This window comes from Patiria miniata, unplaced genomic scaffold, assembly GCF_015706575.1.
Source record: "Patiria miniata isolate m_02_andy unplaced genomic scaffold, ASM1570657v1 HiC_scaffold_9, whole genome shotgun sequence".
Classification (NCBI taxonomy): Eukaryota; Metazoa; Echinodermata; class Asteroidea; order Valvatida; family Asterinidae; genus Patiria; species Patiria miniata.
In genome coordinates this window covers 1,510,366-1,526,856 of record NW_024037076.1, presented here as the reverse complement: position 1 = coordinate 1,526,856, position 16,491 = coordinate 1,510,366, and the positions used below count along the sequence as shown (strand labels likewise).

The window sequence follows — 16,491 nt, the reverse complement described above, 5'->3', positions numbered from 1 at the left end:
CCGCCGTTTAGAAATTGACCAATCATAAAGCGCGATAGATAATGGGACAGGTTGCACATTGGGGGCAGTACACTGTTTTGCTCGCTTGAAATTTATTTTTTTAGCCGACGGAAAATAAGAATTCTTACGGTTGTGCATATCAAATGCGGTTGGAACTAGAGGAGGGACGGGCATCAACGAATGCCTTTAAGGTAAGTTCTTTCCGTGTTTATAATTATGTTATCTCTTGTTTGTTGGTGAATTTGGGTTTTTCATCATGTTCATTTTGACAGTCCAAACAAATAGCGCTGCGCTACGGCCCGTCGTGTATCACAAATTGTCCTCAATGTTATTTTGCCCCATGGACGCTTCGCCCCATTGACACTTTGCCCCATTGACACTTTGCCCCATTGCCATTTCGTCCCATTGCCATTTCGTCCCATAGTGTGAACTTACATTGTTTTAGCCTATACTGTAGCTAGTCCGGGAAAAAAAGTTGCAACCTGACGCCACTTCCGCGATTGTGTACAAAGTCTATGGAGAGTCAAGAAAATTTTCTAAGTACTAGGGGCCTAGTAGGGGGCCTATTTCCTAACAAAATTGGAAATGTTTCTCAGTTCCAGATCAGTCCGTTAAAAGTACGAATTCAACAATGTTGTCCTCTTTGACAACCATTGTCATGATTGTAATGTTATATTCAACAACTTCCGGTGTACATTAAATATTGTTGATGTACCCTAACGTGGCGCAGCCCATAACGCACCTTGATTTTTCGCCTGTAGCACCTACATGTAGCTAGAGAAAACATTTTTAACTGAAATTTCACAGAAAGTGAAATTTCATCAAGTTCTAAACACTCTCTTTCATAAATCATGAGTTTATCCACCCATTAAAAAGTTACAAGAAAAATGGCAAATAGAACGAATAACACTGTCGCTGTCGGGGCACATATTAAACCTAAAATCACAGTCTACATGTATAATATACCAATTTGGGATGTTTATAAATTACATAACGGTTTTGGTGAAACTATATAATAATTTACTGAAAACTGGGGACGAACTACTTCCAGCATGTGGTAGACCGCGACAAGTTTTGGTCCACCTGGGGAGATTGCCAATTTTGCCCTGTGATCAGAAAATTTGCTTTGACTGGAAAATTATAGTTCTCATTAATAGAGTAATATAGTAATATTATAATAACAGTAACTGAATTCATCGGAAAAGGATGAAGCGCCAGTCGACAAGATGGCGCCATCGCTTGACCAGTATACATGTTGTTGGAAGTTGTGAAAAGTTAACAAAAATTTCTTTAAAACGCACAGGCAAGTTTTTAATTTACGCAGATAGAAAGTTAGGTAAAGAATTGGAAATCAAATATAAAATTAAAAAGTACATCTTTTGCCTAGATTTTCCATCTTTTGCATTTGAAGTTAAAATTGTCGAAAACGAGAACAAGAATCGTGAAAATTTCAACAATGGTTGTCAAAGAGGACAACGTTGTTGCATTTGTACTTTTCCCAGACTCAGATTCATGTCTTATCATCATTTTTTGCAGTAAACGACCTTCATGGAGATGATGTACATGTATGAGGAAAAAAAGTGGTGTCAGGTTGTAAATTTTTTTTACTAGTCCGAGTAACTTGGACCCAACTTATCGCCTTTTTAACATTCGGACATGGTCTGGCGAAAGTAGGGTCCAAAATCGACACAATTCTGTTCTTGACCAAAAAAAACAACATTGCTCAACAAAAACATCAGATTTTTGTTATTATTAATCAAATGCCCTTGAGTCTTAACCATGTTAACAGTGAGTTGTGAAATTTTCTAAGTGGGCCTGTTTTCTAAAAGAAAAAAAGAAACACTGAAATGTTTCTCAGTTCTGAATTCATGATTATTGCAATGATTGACTATGTACATAAACATGATATAACTTGGTGAAAATCAAAACAGACATGTACGGTAAAACTGATAACCACTCCAAAACAAATACTTTATGTAATAAGTGTACAGTGCATCTGTGGTTACATTTGTGTTTGTTTTAAATTTGTAACCAGGTGAATATATCAGAGCAGTAGTGATAAGACCAATGAGCCAAACATTTGCTGCGTACCATGATTTTATGTATTGTTTAACTCTACTCTAGAAAATATAATGTTTCATTGTAATTTGTTAGAACGGACGTGTGCATGTATTGTACAGTACATGTACACTGTACACGTGCAGTTTATAACTTATAAGTGTAAAATTTATTAAGAAGTGCTTCAATCGATAACCGGTAGCAATTTAAAACCTCAAATGCATTTAGAATCACACTGTTATGTCGCAATTCCATAGTTCTACAGCAGTTAAAACAAACTGCATTTTTCTTATTAAAAGTTTCTATGGAAACATGCATTGTCAGCCTTGTTATTACTTGGGTCAATAATGGTCAAGACCCCCATTGGTTTGTACACAGTATGCCAGGAGGTGAGGAAGAACATTTTAACTGATTGTGACCTCTTAAATAGTAGGGGTTTGTTAATTAAATCTTTGTACACGACACAGATACAACTTTTTTGATGGAATAAACAATGGATTATTGCAATGATTGATTATGATTTACAATATACATAAACATGATAACACTTGGTGAAAATCAAAACCGAGCCTACATACAACTGATAACCACTCCAAATAGACACGTTATCTAAGTGTACAGTGAATCAGCAGTACTTAAAACATTCATGTTTGTTCAGTAGTAACAAACAATGTACATTACATGTGCAGTTTTGTATTATGCAATTTCGTATTATAGGCCTAAGTGTTTTATTAATTGTGTGTGCTTCCAGTGGAGTAGTAAATATAAATCAGTGTATTGTATGCTTCCATAAAAAGTACCCATTCCGTAAAATGACTGCATTTAAAAGTACCCAACTGACGACAATATTATTTTTGTAATCGTCCACATTCGGGCAATTTAGCAAATGTCGCTGTTTCCTACACGATCAACTCACGGTCGTTAACCAGTCAACAGAGCGCAGAGTGCGGCACCGTTACGTCCGCACACGCAGCAGCAGGGTACATTGAACATGTGTAGGCACACTGTTGTTAACTACCACAATGGCAGCTCCGAGCGGCATTGTTAAAAGCGAACATTCATTGAAATTTTGAGAAATGAAAACAGAGTCCTGAAATGTATTAGCTGGGATCAAGTCAGCCGGATATAGATACTATTAATCGTATTGAATGGCTTTTTCAGGGGGAACCAAAAATATATTGCACTCACTATAACAATATTTCACTCATCTTCGACTTGTGCAATCAAATACAGTAGCTCGTGAAATGGCTCGTGCAATAATTCTTTTATCTGCCTCAAAGCCATCCAATAGGCTATAATATAAATTTTTACAAACATGCATAAAAATTCATGATCAAATTCTCTGTTTTGACTTGTTTTGTTCGAGCATAATTTGACTTGTTTTGGCATTGAGCAACCATGCTACGTGTACACAATTAAAAAATTTTTTCCAGTAGAAGAAACGCAGCGGAAAGTTAATAATACGTACTGCTTCCTCATCACTTCCAGTGATTTTTGCAATCATCGTGGATTTTTTTGGTCTTTTCTCTTTTGAGTGAGATTAATCATCCGACAGCACGCTATGCTTCAAAGACAAATCAAACAAACAGAATCCCCCCCCCCCCACCCGATCTCTCGACGCCAAATTACCCATTTCAATTTCATCGCCGCTGGCCGAAGCTCGTTTGCAAGAAGACAAGACGGGGGCTCATCCAATTTTCATCTCATAATGATGTTTTCCTCGTACCGGTATATTCAGCCTTATAGCTGTTTCCACTGAGGAAGCAGATTTATTATAGGCCTAGTCTTAGCGGAAAAAGGTGTTTATATCTCTTCGTGAAAATTTGCAATAATATCTAGGGAAAATGTATTGGGCGAAAGAAAAAAATTCATGTTTAAAGTCCCCGCCCACTTCCATTGTGGAGGCTGTCTCCTTTTTTTTTTTTTTAATTGAAAAAAACAAACAAACGAAGAAATGATAAATTAATTGTCTTTTTCAGGGGGGGGAAAGTCGTACTTTAAGCTCTAAAAGCTGGTATGTCATTTCCTGAGTCCAAGTGGCGGCCATTTAAAAAAAAAAAGCTGATGGCAATCTTGAAAAATAGCCCGTCCATTCGTTTTGGAAAATTGGTCGGGCGGCCATTTTGAAAAAAAAGGGCCTCCTCCTTCCTTTTTCAAAAAGGCAGGACACTAAACATGTTTTTTTATGCCCCGCGGCGAAGCCGAAGGGGCATACTGTTTCCGCCTTGTCCTTCCGTGGGTGGGTGTGTGGGTGGGTGTGTGGGTGGGTGTGTGGGTGGGTGTGTGGGTGGGTGTGTGGGTGGGTGTGTGGGTGGGTGTGTGGGTGGGTGTGTGGGTGGGTGTGTGGGTGGGTGGGTGTGTGTGTGTGTCCGGACAAATCTTGTCAGCGCGATAACTTGAGAAATACTTAACATATGAACTTCAAATTTGGTTTGTGGATTGTTCTTGGTAATCCTAAGAAGCCTTTTGCATTTGGGGCCAAAAGGCCAAAGGTCAAGTTCACAGTGGCTAAAACAATAGAAATCTTGTCAGCGCGATAACTTGAGAAATACTTTACATGTGAACTTCAAATTTGGTTTGTGGATTGTTCTTGGCAATCCTAAGAAGCCTATTGCATTTGGAGCCAAAAGGTCAAGGGTCAAGTTCACAGTGGCTAAAACAATAGAAATCTTGTCAGCGCAATAACTTGAGAAATACTTAACATATGAACTTCAAATTTGGTTTGTGGATTGTTCTTGGTAATCCTAAGAAGCCTATTGAATTTGGGGCCAAAAGGCCAAAGGTCAAGTTCACAGTGGCTAAAACAATAGAAATCTTGTCAGCGCGATAACTTGAGAAATACTTTACATGTGAACTTCAAATTTGGTTTGTGGATTGTTCTTGGCAATCCTAAGAAGCCTATTGCATTTGGGGCCAAAAGGTCAAGGGTCAAGTTCACAGTGGCTAAAACAATAGAAATCTTGTCAGCGCGATAACTTGAGAAATACTTAACATATGAACTTCAAATTTGGTTTGTGGATTGTTCTTGGTAATCCTAAGAAGCCTATTGAATTTGGGGCCAAAAGGTCAAGGGTCAAGTTCACAGTGGCTAAAACAATATAAATCATGTATTTATTCTGAGATTATAGGGATTAGGGATTAATTCATATAAAACCTACAGAAGACACTAATGCTGTCAATGAATGTTCCATGTGACCAAGGTACATGTAAGTTGATGTTAAAAGAGTGGTGTTATGTCATGGGAACTGTCACCGTTGCGGGGCATTTGTGTTTGTAAACACACCTGACTTGTTTATATTTGGCCTTACACTACGTGTCTCATAAATGTTCAGGACAGCGTTTGATCCTAAATCAATTTTCTGTTTTCCAGTGGAATTAAGCTAAAATTTCAAATCGTGTAATCAAGACCTGTTATGAAAATTTTACAGAGTGAGTTCCATCAGCTTTGTGCAAGAGGCTGAGATTTAAAGTTAACTCCATACGAAAAAAAGTACTCACTTTCAGAATCTGCCACTTTCGACTTGGCGTCCTCCAATGTCGATACAGCGCTGGAGACGGTGGCGGAAGGCGCGTACTGCCGAAAGCTTCTGAAGGAATGCAGGATCACCCCTGATGGCATTGCACACCTCCTCGATCATTTGGCGCAACACAGGATCGAGGAGATGTGCAATGACATCAGGGGTGATCCTGCGTTCCTTCAGAAGCTTTTGAGCTCACCACTCGCCTTTCCGCACCGTCTCCACTGCTGTATCGACATTCTACATGTAAAAGTGAGTATTTTTTCGTATTGCATTTAAATCTTACCCTCTCGCACAATTGCCTTGTTTACATGATCTGAAATGTTGGTAAACAACAGAGTTATTTAGGATCAACAGTACATTGTAGGACATGTTTTTGTTGACATGTAGCAAGTCATGTAGTGTACATGCACATGTGTCATGTGTTATGTACATGTGTTATGTACATGTGTTATGTACATGTGTTATGTACATGTACATGTGTTATGTACATGTGTTATGTACATGTGTTATGTACATGTGTTATGTACATGTGTTATGTACATGTGTTATGTACATGTGTTATTTACATGTGTTATGTACATGTGTTTACATGTACATGCATGTCCATGTACATGTATGGACCATCCTTTTGATGCTATCTTTTGATGGTGCACATGATAGGAGCGTTGATGCAGTCATGCATGATGTACGTGTGCACCTGCCTGTAAGCACATAGCGAGCGGATTTAATTTCCCATAAAATAATAATGAACTTCAGAGCAATCAATTATTCAGCGAGAAGAGTGATTTCTGATATTCCTAACGTTTCAAGTATCACTGCATCCTGCCGAGTCAACTCCGATAGAATCCAATCAAATTAGAGTCTGAAATCAAAAATTGAAGTCGACAGGAGTTTTGATGAGAAATTTCTGAGAGTCAGGTTTACATTTTGTAACTTGTGAATTTGACTAGTCACAGTGCTTGCTGGAAATACATGGTCTGACTGTTGGTGACTAGCCTGTGTAAAAGGCATGGCAGGGGAAGAAGATTGATATTTTGACTGTCTGTGACTGTTCAGACTAGGCATGTACAGTCGTAATAGCGATTGCTCGGTATAGCGATTTTAAGCAGATACCGGTACTTAACTAGCTTGTGGTTTTTCACACATTGGTGGTGCCTTCTTTTAACCATAATTAGAGTGAAGTGGCATTTACAAACGATGCGCTGATTCGCCAAACTTGTCCATTTATCTCTTCAATTCCGTAAGCAAAACCTAACCCTGTATGCCCTGGTAGTTACTGAAAGATGACTTTGAACACGTGCGACTATTGAATCAGGTGATTACACAGATATTTTTTTAGCTTACCGTGCATGGGTGGCTTTTTCCTTCTTTTCCTTGGGGAAGTTGACATTTTTCAACAACAATGTTCGATACGTTTTGTACACAAAAATTTGGAGCCAAGGATGATGTTCGGTATAGCCGAATGTTTGGTAAAGCGGTGTTCGGTATAGCGACGTTTCACTTTACCGGTATGAGGCTAGGCGCGTTAATTGACCATTAGAATCTTCCCTTGATATTTTATGTTATAATAATATTATTATTAGGGTGGCATGGGTGGCTTGTGCGTAAAGGGCTCGCCTCTCTCCAAGGTGACCACGGTTCGAATCCTGGCCGCGGATCGCATGTGAGTAGAGTTACATGTATGCGTTGGTTCTCTCCTGTGCCACGAGGGTTTTTCTCTGGGCCCTCCGGTTTTCCTCCCTCTGGAAAAATCAAACACTTTCGATCTCAGGCTGTGCTCCGTGGTCATATATGGGTGGATGTGGCCGGCAGCCATAGGCGCCTTCACGTGCCAGCGGCCCGACCATGTTGTAGCCGCGTCCTTCGCAATTCAGCATACCAGCTGCGAGTAAGGATGATTAGCCTCCCAAATTATTATTATTATTATTATTTATGTATATCCTGGTCTTACAGATGGACGCGTCTTGCATGGAATTAGCCCTTGAAGGAGAACGGCTCTGCAAAGCGGGCAATTGTAAATCCGGCGTGCAGTACTTTGAGGCGGCCGTGGAAGTCGGCACAGATGACCTGCGCACGCTGAGCGCCATCTACAGTCAGCTAGGCAACGCGTATTTCTACCTTCAGGACTACACCCGTGCGTTGGAGTACCACAGGCATGACCTCACGCTGGCATGGTAAAGATTGACTCGGAAAAACACTGAATGCAGTGGTTGAAGTTGAGTCCATCGCTAGACACAGTCATAAGCAGGCATGCAACTTTTTCTCGGATCCGCTGATTTCCTCGTTTTTATTTCTCGGGAATGCCATTACAAATTGAAAAAAAACACTGTACAAAGTCTTTTGTGGTTTTGAATTTCCTCGTTTTTTTTCTCGAAATTCCCAGTTGCATGCCTGCATAAGTAAATCACAAGGCCTTTCGCTATTGACTGGGGATGAGCAGTACAAAGGAATGCATTTGAAGAGGTCTCGCTCAAATGACGTCATTTCCTACAGACAAGCCACGTGCGTCGGCATTTTCAGCGTCAACTTGCATTTATAACGCGCATCGGCTGCGTCGTGTTTTGAACACATTTCGAGCAATAAGCGTGCATATTTGGAGCATTTTCAACACTGCGCAATGCATGCTTGATTGCATAAGATACGCACTTTGCAGTTCTACTGAGATTGCCGTCTTTGAGAGAGGTTTTTAGCTTGTGACTTGAAACGTGAGGACTTGTGATGGATTTGTGAGGACTTGCAATGGACCCTACTTCAAAACTGAATTTCTAATGTTGAAGGCCTGTCATATTGTTTTACATTCAACCTAACCCTCCTCAATCCCCCAAAATCCTTCAGGTGGTTTTGCAGGATTTTGGAGGACTGAGGCTGATTTTAGAGGATGCATTGTGTCGAGTTTGTAGGCTGTACCCTGCGTTATGTTCAGCCATTCGTAATAAGCACTATATGTGCCATCTTGCTTACGGGGCAAATTTACACGCATTGCTGTGTGCGCATCATCAATTGAAAACTACCTGTGCTTCAGTGTCATCTACGCGTTCGTTCTAAATTACGCCCGCATCTAAGCAACACGTACTCTTTTTACCCCGTGAATAAGATGGCACATATTACCGTGAAAGTGCTTATTGAGCCCGGCATTACGCTCGATATCATCCGCACTGTTTCTGAATGTTATCAGAACTGCCTCAACCCATTAACAGTGATTGTTGGAGGATTTTGAAGGATCGAGGCAACAGTCACCCCGCCACTGAACAAATTCAAGAAATAATGGATGATTTTGCGGGATTGAGGTCGAAGCCAATTTTTACATGGTGGCAATTGGAGGATTCTGCAGGATTGAGGATGGTTCCTAGCCAAAAGGCCTTGGGGTGTTAGGGTTAAGGCACTTCAACTTGAAACACGTGTACGTGTAATCTGCAATTTCAATCCAGGCAAATGTACATTTCTGATACTTACATGTTTGTAAGAGGAAGCCTGAATTCCAACATGAAGTAGTTTGTCTTGTGTGTTTGACTGTTGAGGGGCTTTTCTTTGACAACATTTTATTGAAGGTCTGCCGTATTTCCAGATTATGTTTATTTCATTTGTGCACATATTTTTAAGCATGTTAAGTGTCCTGCTTCTTCACTTTCTTTGTCTGTATTTGTCTTTAACATTGCATGGTACTGTATTTATAGGCTATCTGAAAAAAAATCCATGGTGAGTTGTTGTTTCATTAGACATTGAGAAGAAAAGCATACATGTAATGAGATTGCCTACTTGGCTTTTGCTTTTTCAGGAGCAATCCTTGACTCCCAGTGAATTAGTCAATTACCGAACCTCTCATTTTGATATTTGCATTTCATCAAGAAGTCCAATTGCCTCCAATCTCAAAAGCTTGGCTCCACAACCTTCCCAAATTAAGACTGCCCCATCAATAAACAGTATCCCCCATGGCTGTCTCAAGACCTATTGTCATTTCATCAGCCTTCATCCTCAGTCTTGGACAAAACGCCGTCCAATATTTGAGAGCTAAATCCTTTTCAGAGCAGTCGTTTTCTTTAATTTTTTGGCCTTTCTCTTTCCTGTCCAGTCTTAGGTTTAGCTTTAGTGGTCTCTTGGGTGCATAGCATCACTCGCTTCTAACTGCGGCCTGAAAACGTGATCAATCTCCCCCCGACTTAACAGTCAAATCTCCCCATGGATGAAAGCAATTTTTACCATCTCCTTGTTTTTATTTAGCTCTCTTTCCATTTCTCTCTCTCCCGTTTTTCATTTTCCTCAGTCGTCTTTTTATAGATTCACCGCATAACGCGCTCCTAATTGCATCTGGGCTTTTAAGCAAGTTGTTGTCGGGGAATAACTCGACGGGGGGCCTCGCGTAGATTATGATGTACACTTGGCGTTTTGACGTCGTGCGTCGGTCGTATAATATCTATCGGTCCATTTGTAATGTTATACTCGTCTGGCATGGCCTTTTCTCGTCGTTAGGTCTAGACACGGAGGTATCGCGGGTGTTGATGTCGTGCTCTGAGGATCCGCCTGGAGTGGGGCTCCTTCAGGACGAGCATTTCCTTTCGTCATTTCACGTTTTCCCCCGATTGTTGGCAATTGTCAAAAATTTTCACAATGTAATATTCCACGCTACTTGGAAGACAAAAATGGATTTGAATTTCCTGGATTATGAGGTTTTAAATCCTTCTGCAATCTTGACTTCCTAAGGTTTTAACAAAAAGGTGTCTTTACCTACTGTCATGACTGTACTTGTATACCGGTATAAAGGTTACATGTACATGTATAGACAACGATAGAGAGCAAAAAATATACATGTAGTAAATTTATTGTAGTTAATTTAAGGTGTTCATTTAGGCAAATTATACAAGCATGCCATGGGACCCTATGTTGCATAGGCAAGGGGGATTGGGGCCCTCAGTAGCTTCTAAACGACTCTGCCGATTATTCCGTGGATTTTTCATTTTCCTGCGATCTGACCCTGGATGTACATGTACATGTACGTGTATGCAATTTTTTGAGGGATGATAGGCGTGGATTAGGAGGGGGTGAATTTACGTTCAGGTGTCACATCTATCAGGCATTTACATACTGTTAACCATTACTTTTATCCCTCATACCGGTATTTTCATTCTGCATGTGCATGTAACAGCAATAATATGATAGTGCCAATTCTTTTGGTCTAAGCATTTTTTGTCTAATTTCATTCCCCGTTGTTTTCCCCTCTTTTTTGATCAGTCACAGACAGTGAAAATTTCAATCCTGTTCCCCTGCCACACATTTACATGTATACACAGGCTAGTCACCAACAGTCAGATCATATTTCTAGTAGGCACTGTGACAGTCAAATTCCATCAATGGACAGAAGCAGGTGACTGGTAGGCACAGCTGGCTTATCAATCACCTACAGTCAAAGCCTAGCTATCAGGTTTCATAACAATCACAGCCAGTCAATCCTGCTTCATGAAGGCAGGGAGCACTCAACTGTTAAAAAACAGTCACTTGATTTATTTTGACTGCTGGGCTGGCCTTGTTGAAATTGCCAGCCAGAGAGGGAGGGTCAAAATTGCACATATCCCATCATTCGATTCAAGTCAATATGAATCTCGGCACCGTACACTCACAAGGCCCCCATCAATGGAGAAACCATTGTGCAAGCTATTGTACAAAGCAACTGCCCCATGATGAATTATCTGAACAATAGCTAGCACAATGCGTTCGCCATTAAAGGGGGCCTTCCTGATAGAATTGATGTTGTAATCAGAACAAGAATTTACTAGGTTTTCCGTGTAGATTAAATCAGGAATATCAGAATGAGTTTTTTTTTTTCATTTCCTGTTTCCTTGATTAATAATTATTTTTTTTAATTTCACTTTCTCTTTGTCAGCACGTTAGGGGACCACATAGGAGAAGCCAAGGCAAGTGGTAACCTAGGCAACACGCTGAAAGTGTTGGGCAAATTTGACGAGGCTATTGTGTGCTGCCAACGACATCTGGATATATCGAGGGAGCTTGGTGATAGGGTAAGGACTGAGACAGTGTTGTGCAAAATGTAGTCTAGATAATTGTGATGGATCCCCAGAACATTGATATCACAAGTCTGATCATAAACGTCACGAGCCTGTTCACAAGACTGATCACAAACAATGCAAGACTGATCACAAATATCGCAAGACTGATCACAAATATCACAAGACTGGTCATAAACGTCACAAATCTGGGAACAAGACTGATCACAAACATCACAAGACTGGTCATAAACATCACAAATCTGTGAACAAGACTGATCACAAACATCACAAGGCTGGTCACAAAAACCGCAAGTTTGTTGGCAAGACTGATCACAGACGTCACAAGACTGGTCATAAACATCATAAGTCTGTTCACAGAAGGCTGATCACAAACATCACAAGACTGATCACAAACATCTCCAGACTGGTCATAAACGTCACAAGTCTGCTCAAAAGACTGATCACAAACATCACAAGCATGACAAGGCTGGTCATAAATATCGCAAGTCTGTTGGCAAGGCTGATCACAGACATCACAAGACTGGTCATAAACGTCACAAGTTTGCTCAAAAGACTGATCACAAACAGCACAAGGCTGGTCATAAACACTGCAAGTCTGTTCACAAGACTGATCACAAGACTGGTCATAAACATCACAAGACTGGTCATAAACGTCACAAGTCTGTTCTCAAGCCTGATTACAAACATCACAAGACTGGTCATAATCATCACAAGTCTGTTCACAAGACTGATCACAAACATCACAAGACTGGTCATAAACGTCACAAGTCTGTTCACAAGGCATGCAAGGCTGATCACAAACATCACAAGACTGATCATAAACTTCACAAGTCTGTTCACAAGGCTGATCACAGACATCACAAGACTGATCATAAACGTAACAAGACTGGTCATAATCCACACAAGTCGGGTCACAATGAAGAAAGAGCTTCGACCTTTCGACCGATCGTTTGTTATTTTTGTCAACTCAGGCTGCTGGGGCTAACTGCAGCGCACAAATTTGATTGAATATCTTTTTTCTTAAAATTTGGAAATTTAATTTGATTTGCAGGGTATCATTAGATACCCTAAGTACTGAGAGAAATGTACATGTACATGTGTGTACATGTACATGGACACGGACAGTGTATACTATGTACTGGACTGTGTGTCCCGTCCAGTCCGGTGCACAATGTTGTATATAAAAAAATGTATAACAAATGTATAGTGCTTTACGAAGCACATCTTCGTCAATTTTTTTTTAAAAGTCGTCAAGACAAAGTACAAAACAAATGATGAGAAGGGGAAATACAAGTGACATAAAATTGACATAATTTCTTTCCTAAATTAAAAAAAAATTGTCCTTTCTCTTTTTCAACATATGACACGGTTTAGACACAATAAACAATTTACGTGTATAAAATTGTATAGGGCCTAATTGTACATAAATCCGTATGAAGGAGAGGTGTAGATTTTCCTTTTTTAGGAATTTTGAATGTTTTTTCCTGAATATTTTCACAAAGAGCTTGCAATTGATACAGTTAACATGGTTAATACAACTTTCAGCGAATGAATTTCTTTTTGCACATTTTCTTGCTTCTTGAAAATAAAACAGCAATCCAAGCTTGTTCAACAAATAAAAGCAAAACCAACCAAATGAAAACTAAAGTGAAAAGCAGAATCAGCGAATCAATTGAAAACAGCCCACTGCCGATGTTTGAAATTGTTTTTTTTTTCTTTATCATAATTTGATCGAGAAAGGACTTTAGACCGCCTTGCAGTGGTTGTCATTGCATGCTGTACACAGACAGTCATATTGATGACATAGGTTGTCAAGTGTACCCTTGGCATCAGCAAGAACGTGGCTTTCTAATGGCCGGCTCATGCCGCAGCGTCGTCAGAGATAATTGCCGGGATTAGGGCATATGCTGGCTGATGAGATGTGGCGATATTGCTGGAGATATGCAGCATGAAGATGTGCATTTAAGAGCAATTACATATGTACATGTACGATGGGATGCTGTATTATCGCAGTACTGATCATGTTTCTTGATCGGAATAGAGATTAATCTTCCCGAATCGTCCTGTCTTTTGTGTTGTTTAACTAAAATAAAATTCACTGAGACCATTCTACTGTTTGACTATTGGAGCGCACCGCGCACTTTATACGGTGTGCCGTTTAGTTTACGTACAGTACACAATATATACATGTAGTCCTTATTTAGATTCCATACAAGTTTTTATGCTTTGCGCATTTTTCAGCCATAAGGCCAACAAAAAATAGTTCTGCTTCTGGTTACCCTACCTACCCTATTTTGACAGCCCGTAGCCAATTTGTTTTTTTTAAATGGGGAAAAAATCCGAAAACCATCAATTACTACATTTTACCCTTTACTACACGCAGACACCTCAATATGATCGTACACAAAAATTGTGTCTCCCCCCCCCCCCCCAAAAAAAATCCCTACCTACAAGTACCTACCCTATTTTCAAATATCATGTAATCGGAAGCAGAACTATTTTTTTTGGGGGGGGGCCTTATTGTAATTGCACATGTACCGTATACAATATGCATTGGCTTAACTACCCTCCCCCCAAAAGAAAAAAAATCTACAAGATTTCTTTGCAAACTGCCCAAACAACTGAAAAGATCACACAGCTTTTACACTTTTTTTGTAGGAAAAGTGAATATTAAACATATTGTACAAAAATGTGTACATGTACAGTGCACTGAAATATTTTGGCACGGAAATGTTTCCGTGTGAAAAAAAATTACTTTGTATTTTGTACATGTAAGTTCATGATAAATTGATCAGAAATTCAATCTGCATTCTTGAGAGACTCCACCTCTTAATCCTTTGCCTTCCTTCAAAGTCTTCAACTCGCCATAAATGACACGTCGCCATCAAAAGATTTTCAAAGGCACCTCCAATCTGATAAATTATCTCGTGCCGTCATCCGTCATTGCCCAGAGCTCTTTGAATGCCTATGTCCCCCTTTTAGCCGGCGTTTTCATTAAGCTGTGCCGTCGTAAAGTGACAAGGGTTTACACAACACTTGAGTGGAGATGTTTGAGGTCTACTGGTCTGAGGTCTAGCTAGGCGTCGGAAACCGTCGCTGACTGCGTGACATTTCCCAGTTTCTCGCTAGTCTTTTTTCGGGACTGGATTTAGATTATTAATCCCTCAAGCTTGGTCAAGCTTCCACAACTGTAAAGGTCATTATCAACAATCCAGTCTCGGGAATTTTGGCAGCGCTATCCAGGAAATTCTGATCATACACATGCACCTCACACACATGTCCATGGAGCGCTGTGGTCCAGTGGTTGCAGTGTTTGACTCGTGTGCCGTGGTACGTAGCTTCAAACTCTGAGTCTGACTGGGATCACAGTGCTTGTGTTCTTGGGCAAGACACTTTACTAGCATTGCCTCTGTCCACCCAGGAGTATTTGAATGACTCATGTGCAATGGTACATGGGTTCGAACCCTGACAGGGAAAGATGGCGCTTGTGTTCTTGGGCAAGACACTTTACAGTTGCCTCTCTGTACCCAGAAGTCTAATCTATAAATGGGTACCTGTGAGGGTAGAGACCAGATTGCGCTGATCTCGAGCTGCTGCTCAAAACTGATCTCATGGCCTGATGAACAAGGGTAATAATTTCGAAGCGCTTTGAGACCTTCGTTTCAAATGCAAAACATGACTCGGCAATTTTTTAATTGAGATCTAGATCCTAGAATTTTTTTTTCTCCGAATATACCGTACAGCGTTCACTGAGCTAAAACTTCATTAGGTTAGTTGTTAAGCACTGTTCTTTAGATTTTGAGCACTTTTGTTGCTTCAAACGAAAAAAAAAAAAACCACACAATTGACATACATGTACTCTACCTCACCTATCTACCTGCAATATTACAATGTCGCTTATGAGATATCGTTATGCTTGAAGTCAAAATTCTGAGTATGTTGTCGGGTTGTGATCATATTTGTAATGTGCATGTCATGTGCATGTATACATTTTCTCAAAAGTATAAAGCCAAATAAATTTACTAGCTAAACCGCCTGTCTGCAGAGCAGCTAGAATTGAGTCCAGACCGTAGGAATGATTGATGATGCTGGACGATCTCTCCTCAACTTCCTCTAAACAAACTGGCGCCCGAAGCAGCAGAAAGCGAGACCTACTGTAGTTTCCTATACTGCTACTAGTGCATTCTTCCCCCGTCAATAATTGCACAAGGGCGGTGCTCCGTCCTGACTTGCTGATGGCATCGCAAGGGTTTTGAAAGACGGACTGGGGAACGGGGAGGGAAATGTGAGGAGGGGAGAGGTGACGCAAGGGGTGACGCGAGGGGTGACGCGAGGGAGGAGGATAATGACGCTAGGGTGTAACACTAGACGAACTACTGTGCATGAAGACAGAGTGCAGAGACACAGATATGGGAACCCATACTATCTATTACCATGATTATACTCTTTGTAATATTCCAGCCCCACGGTTTGGCTTGTTCATAAAATAACGCTTGTACAAAATGCACGACTTTGGACCCTAAATTTAAAGGGAAAATACAACATTTGCAAACATCAAAAAACGAAATGATCAAATTATTACGAAATACCTTACTGAATTGTTAGGGACTGACAATCTATAGCATCCTTTAAAATTGTGGCTCCTGGTGGGCTGACATTTTCAAGAAAAACTGTATTTTTCCAACGCTGGTCGGCCGACCAGCGTTGGAGAAAACTGGCTTTTTTCAAAAACTGTTCTTAATTTTTCATATTTACAAAAAAAGTTATTCTGACTTTTCTTTGCAATTGATCACACACCTACAAGCCTGCTAGACTGATTCTCTGACCTTACAATTCCCCAAAGTGTATTAATTGCTTCGTTTCATCTTAAGTGGGGTCAGGGAACCAGACTA

General features: G+C 40.3%; 1 protein-coding gene across 1 annotated transcript in view; it reads left to right on the top strand.

The window, feature by feature from the left end:
- Positions 1-40: 40 nt before the first annotated feature.
- Positions 41-16,491, top strand: part of LOC119720583 (G-protein-signaling modulator 2-like) — a 63,087-nt gene continuing 46,636 nt past the window's right edge. The window contains exons 1-3 of the mRNA XM_038190308.1: positions 41-191; positions 7,533-7,753; positions 11,455-11,590. Coding sequence (XP_038046236.1) covers positions 144-191; positions 7,533-7,753; positions 11,455-11,590 — 405 coding nt within the window. The 5' untranslated portion in view covers positions 41-143. The remainder of the gene's footprint in view (positions 192-7,532; positions 7,754-11,454; positions 11,591-16,491) is intronic.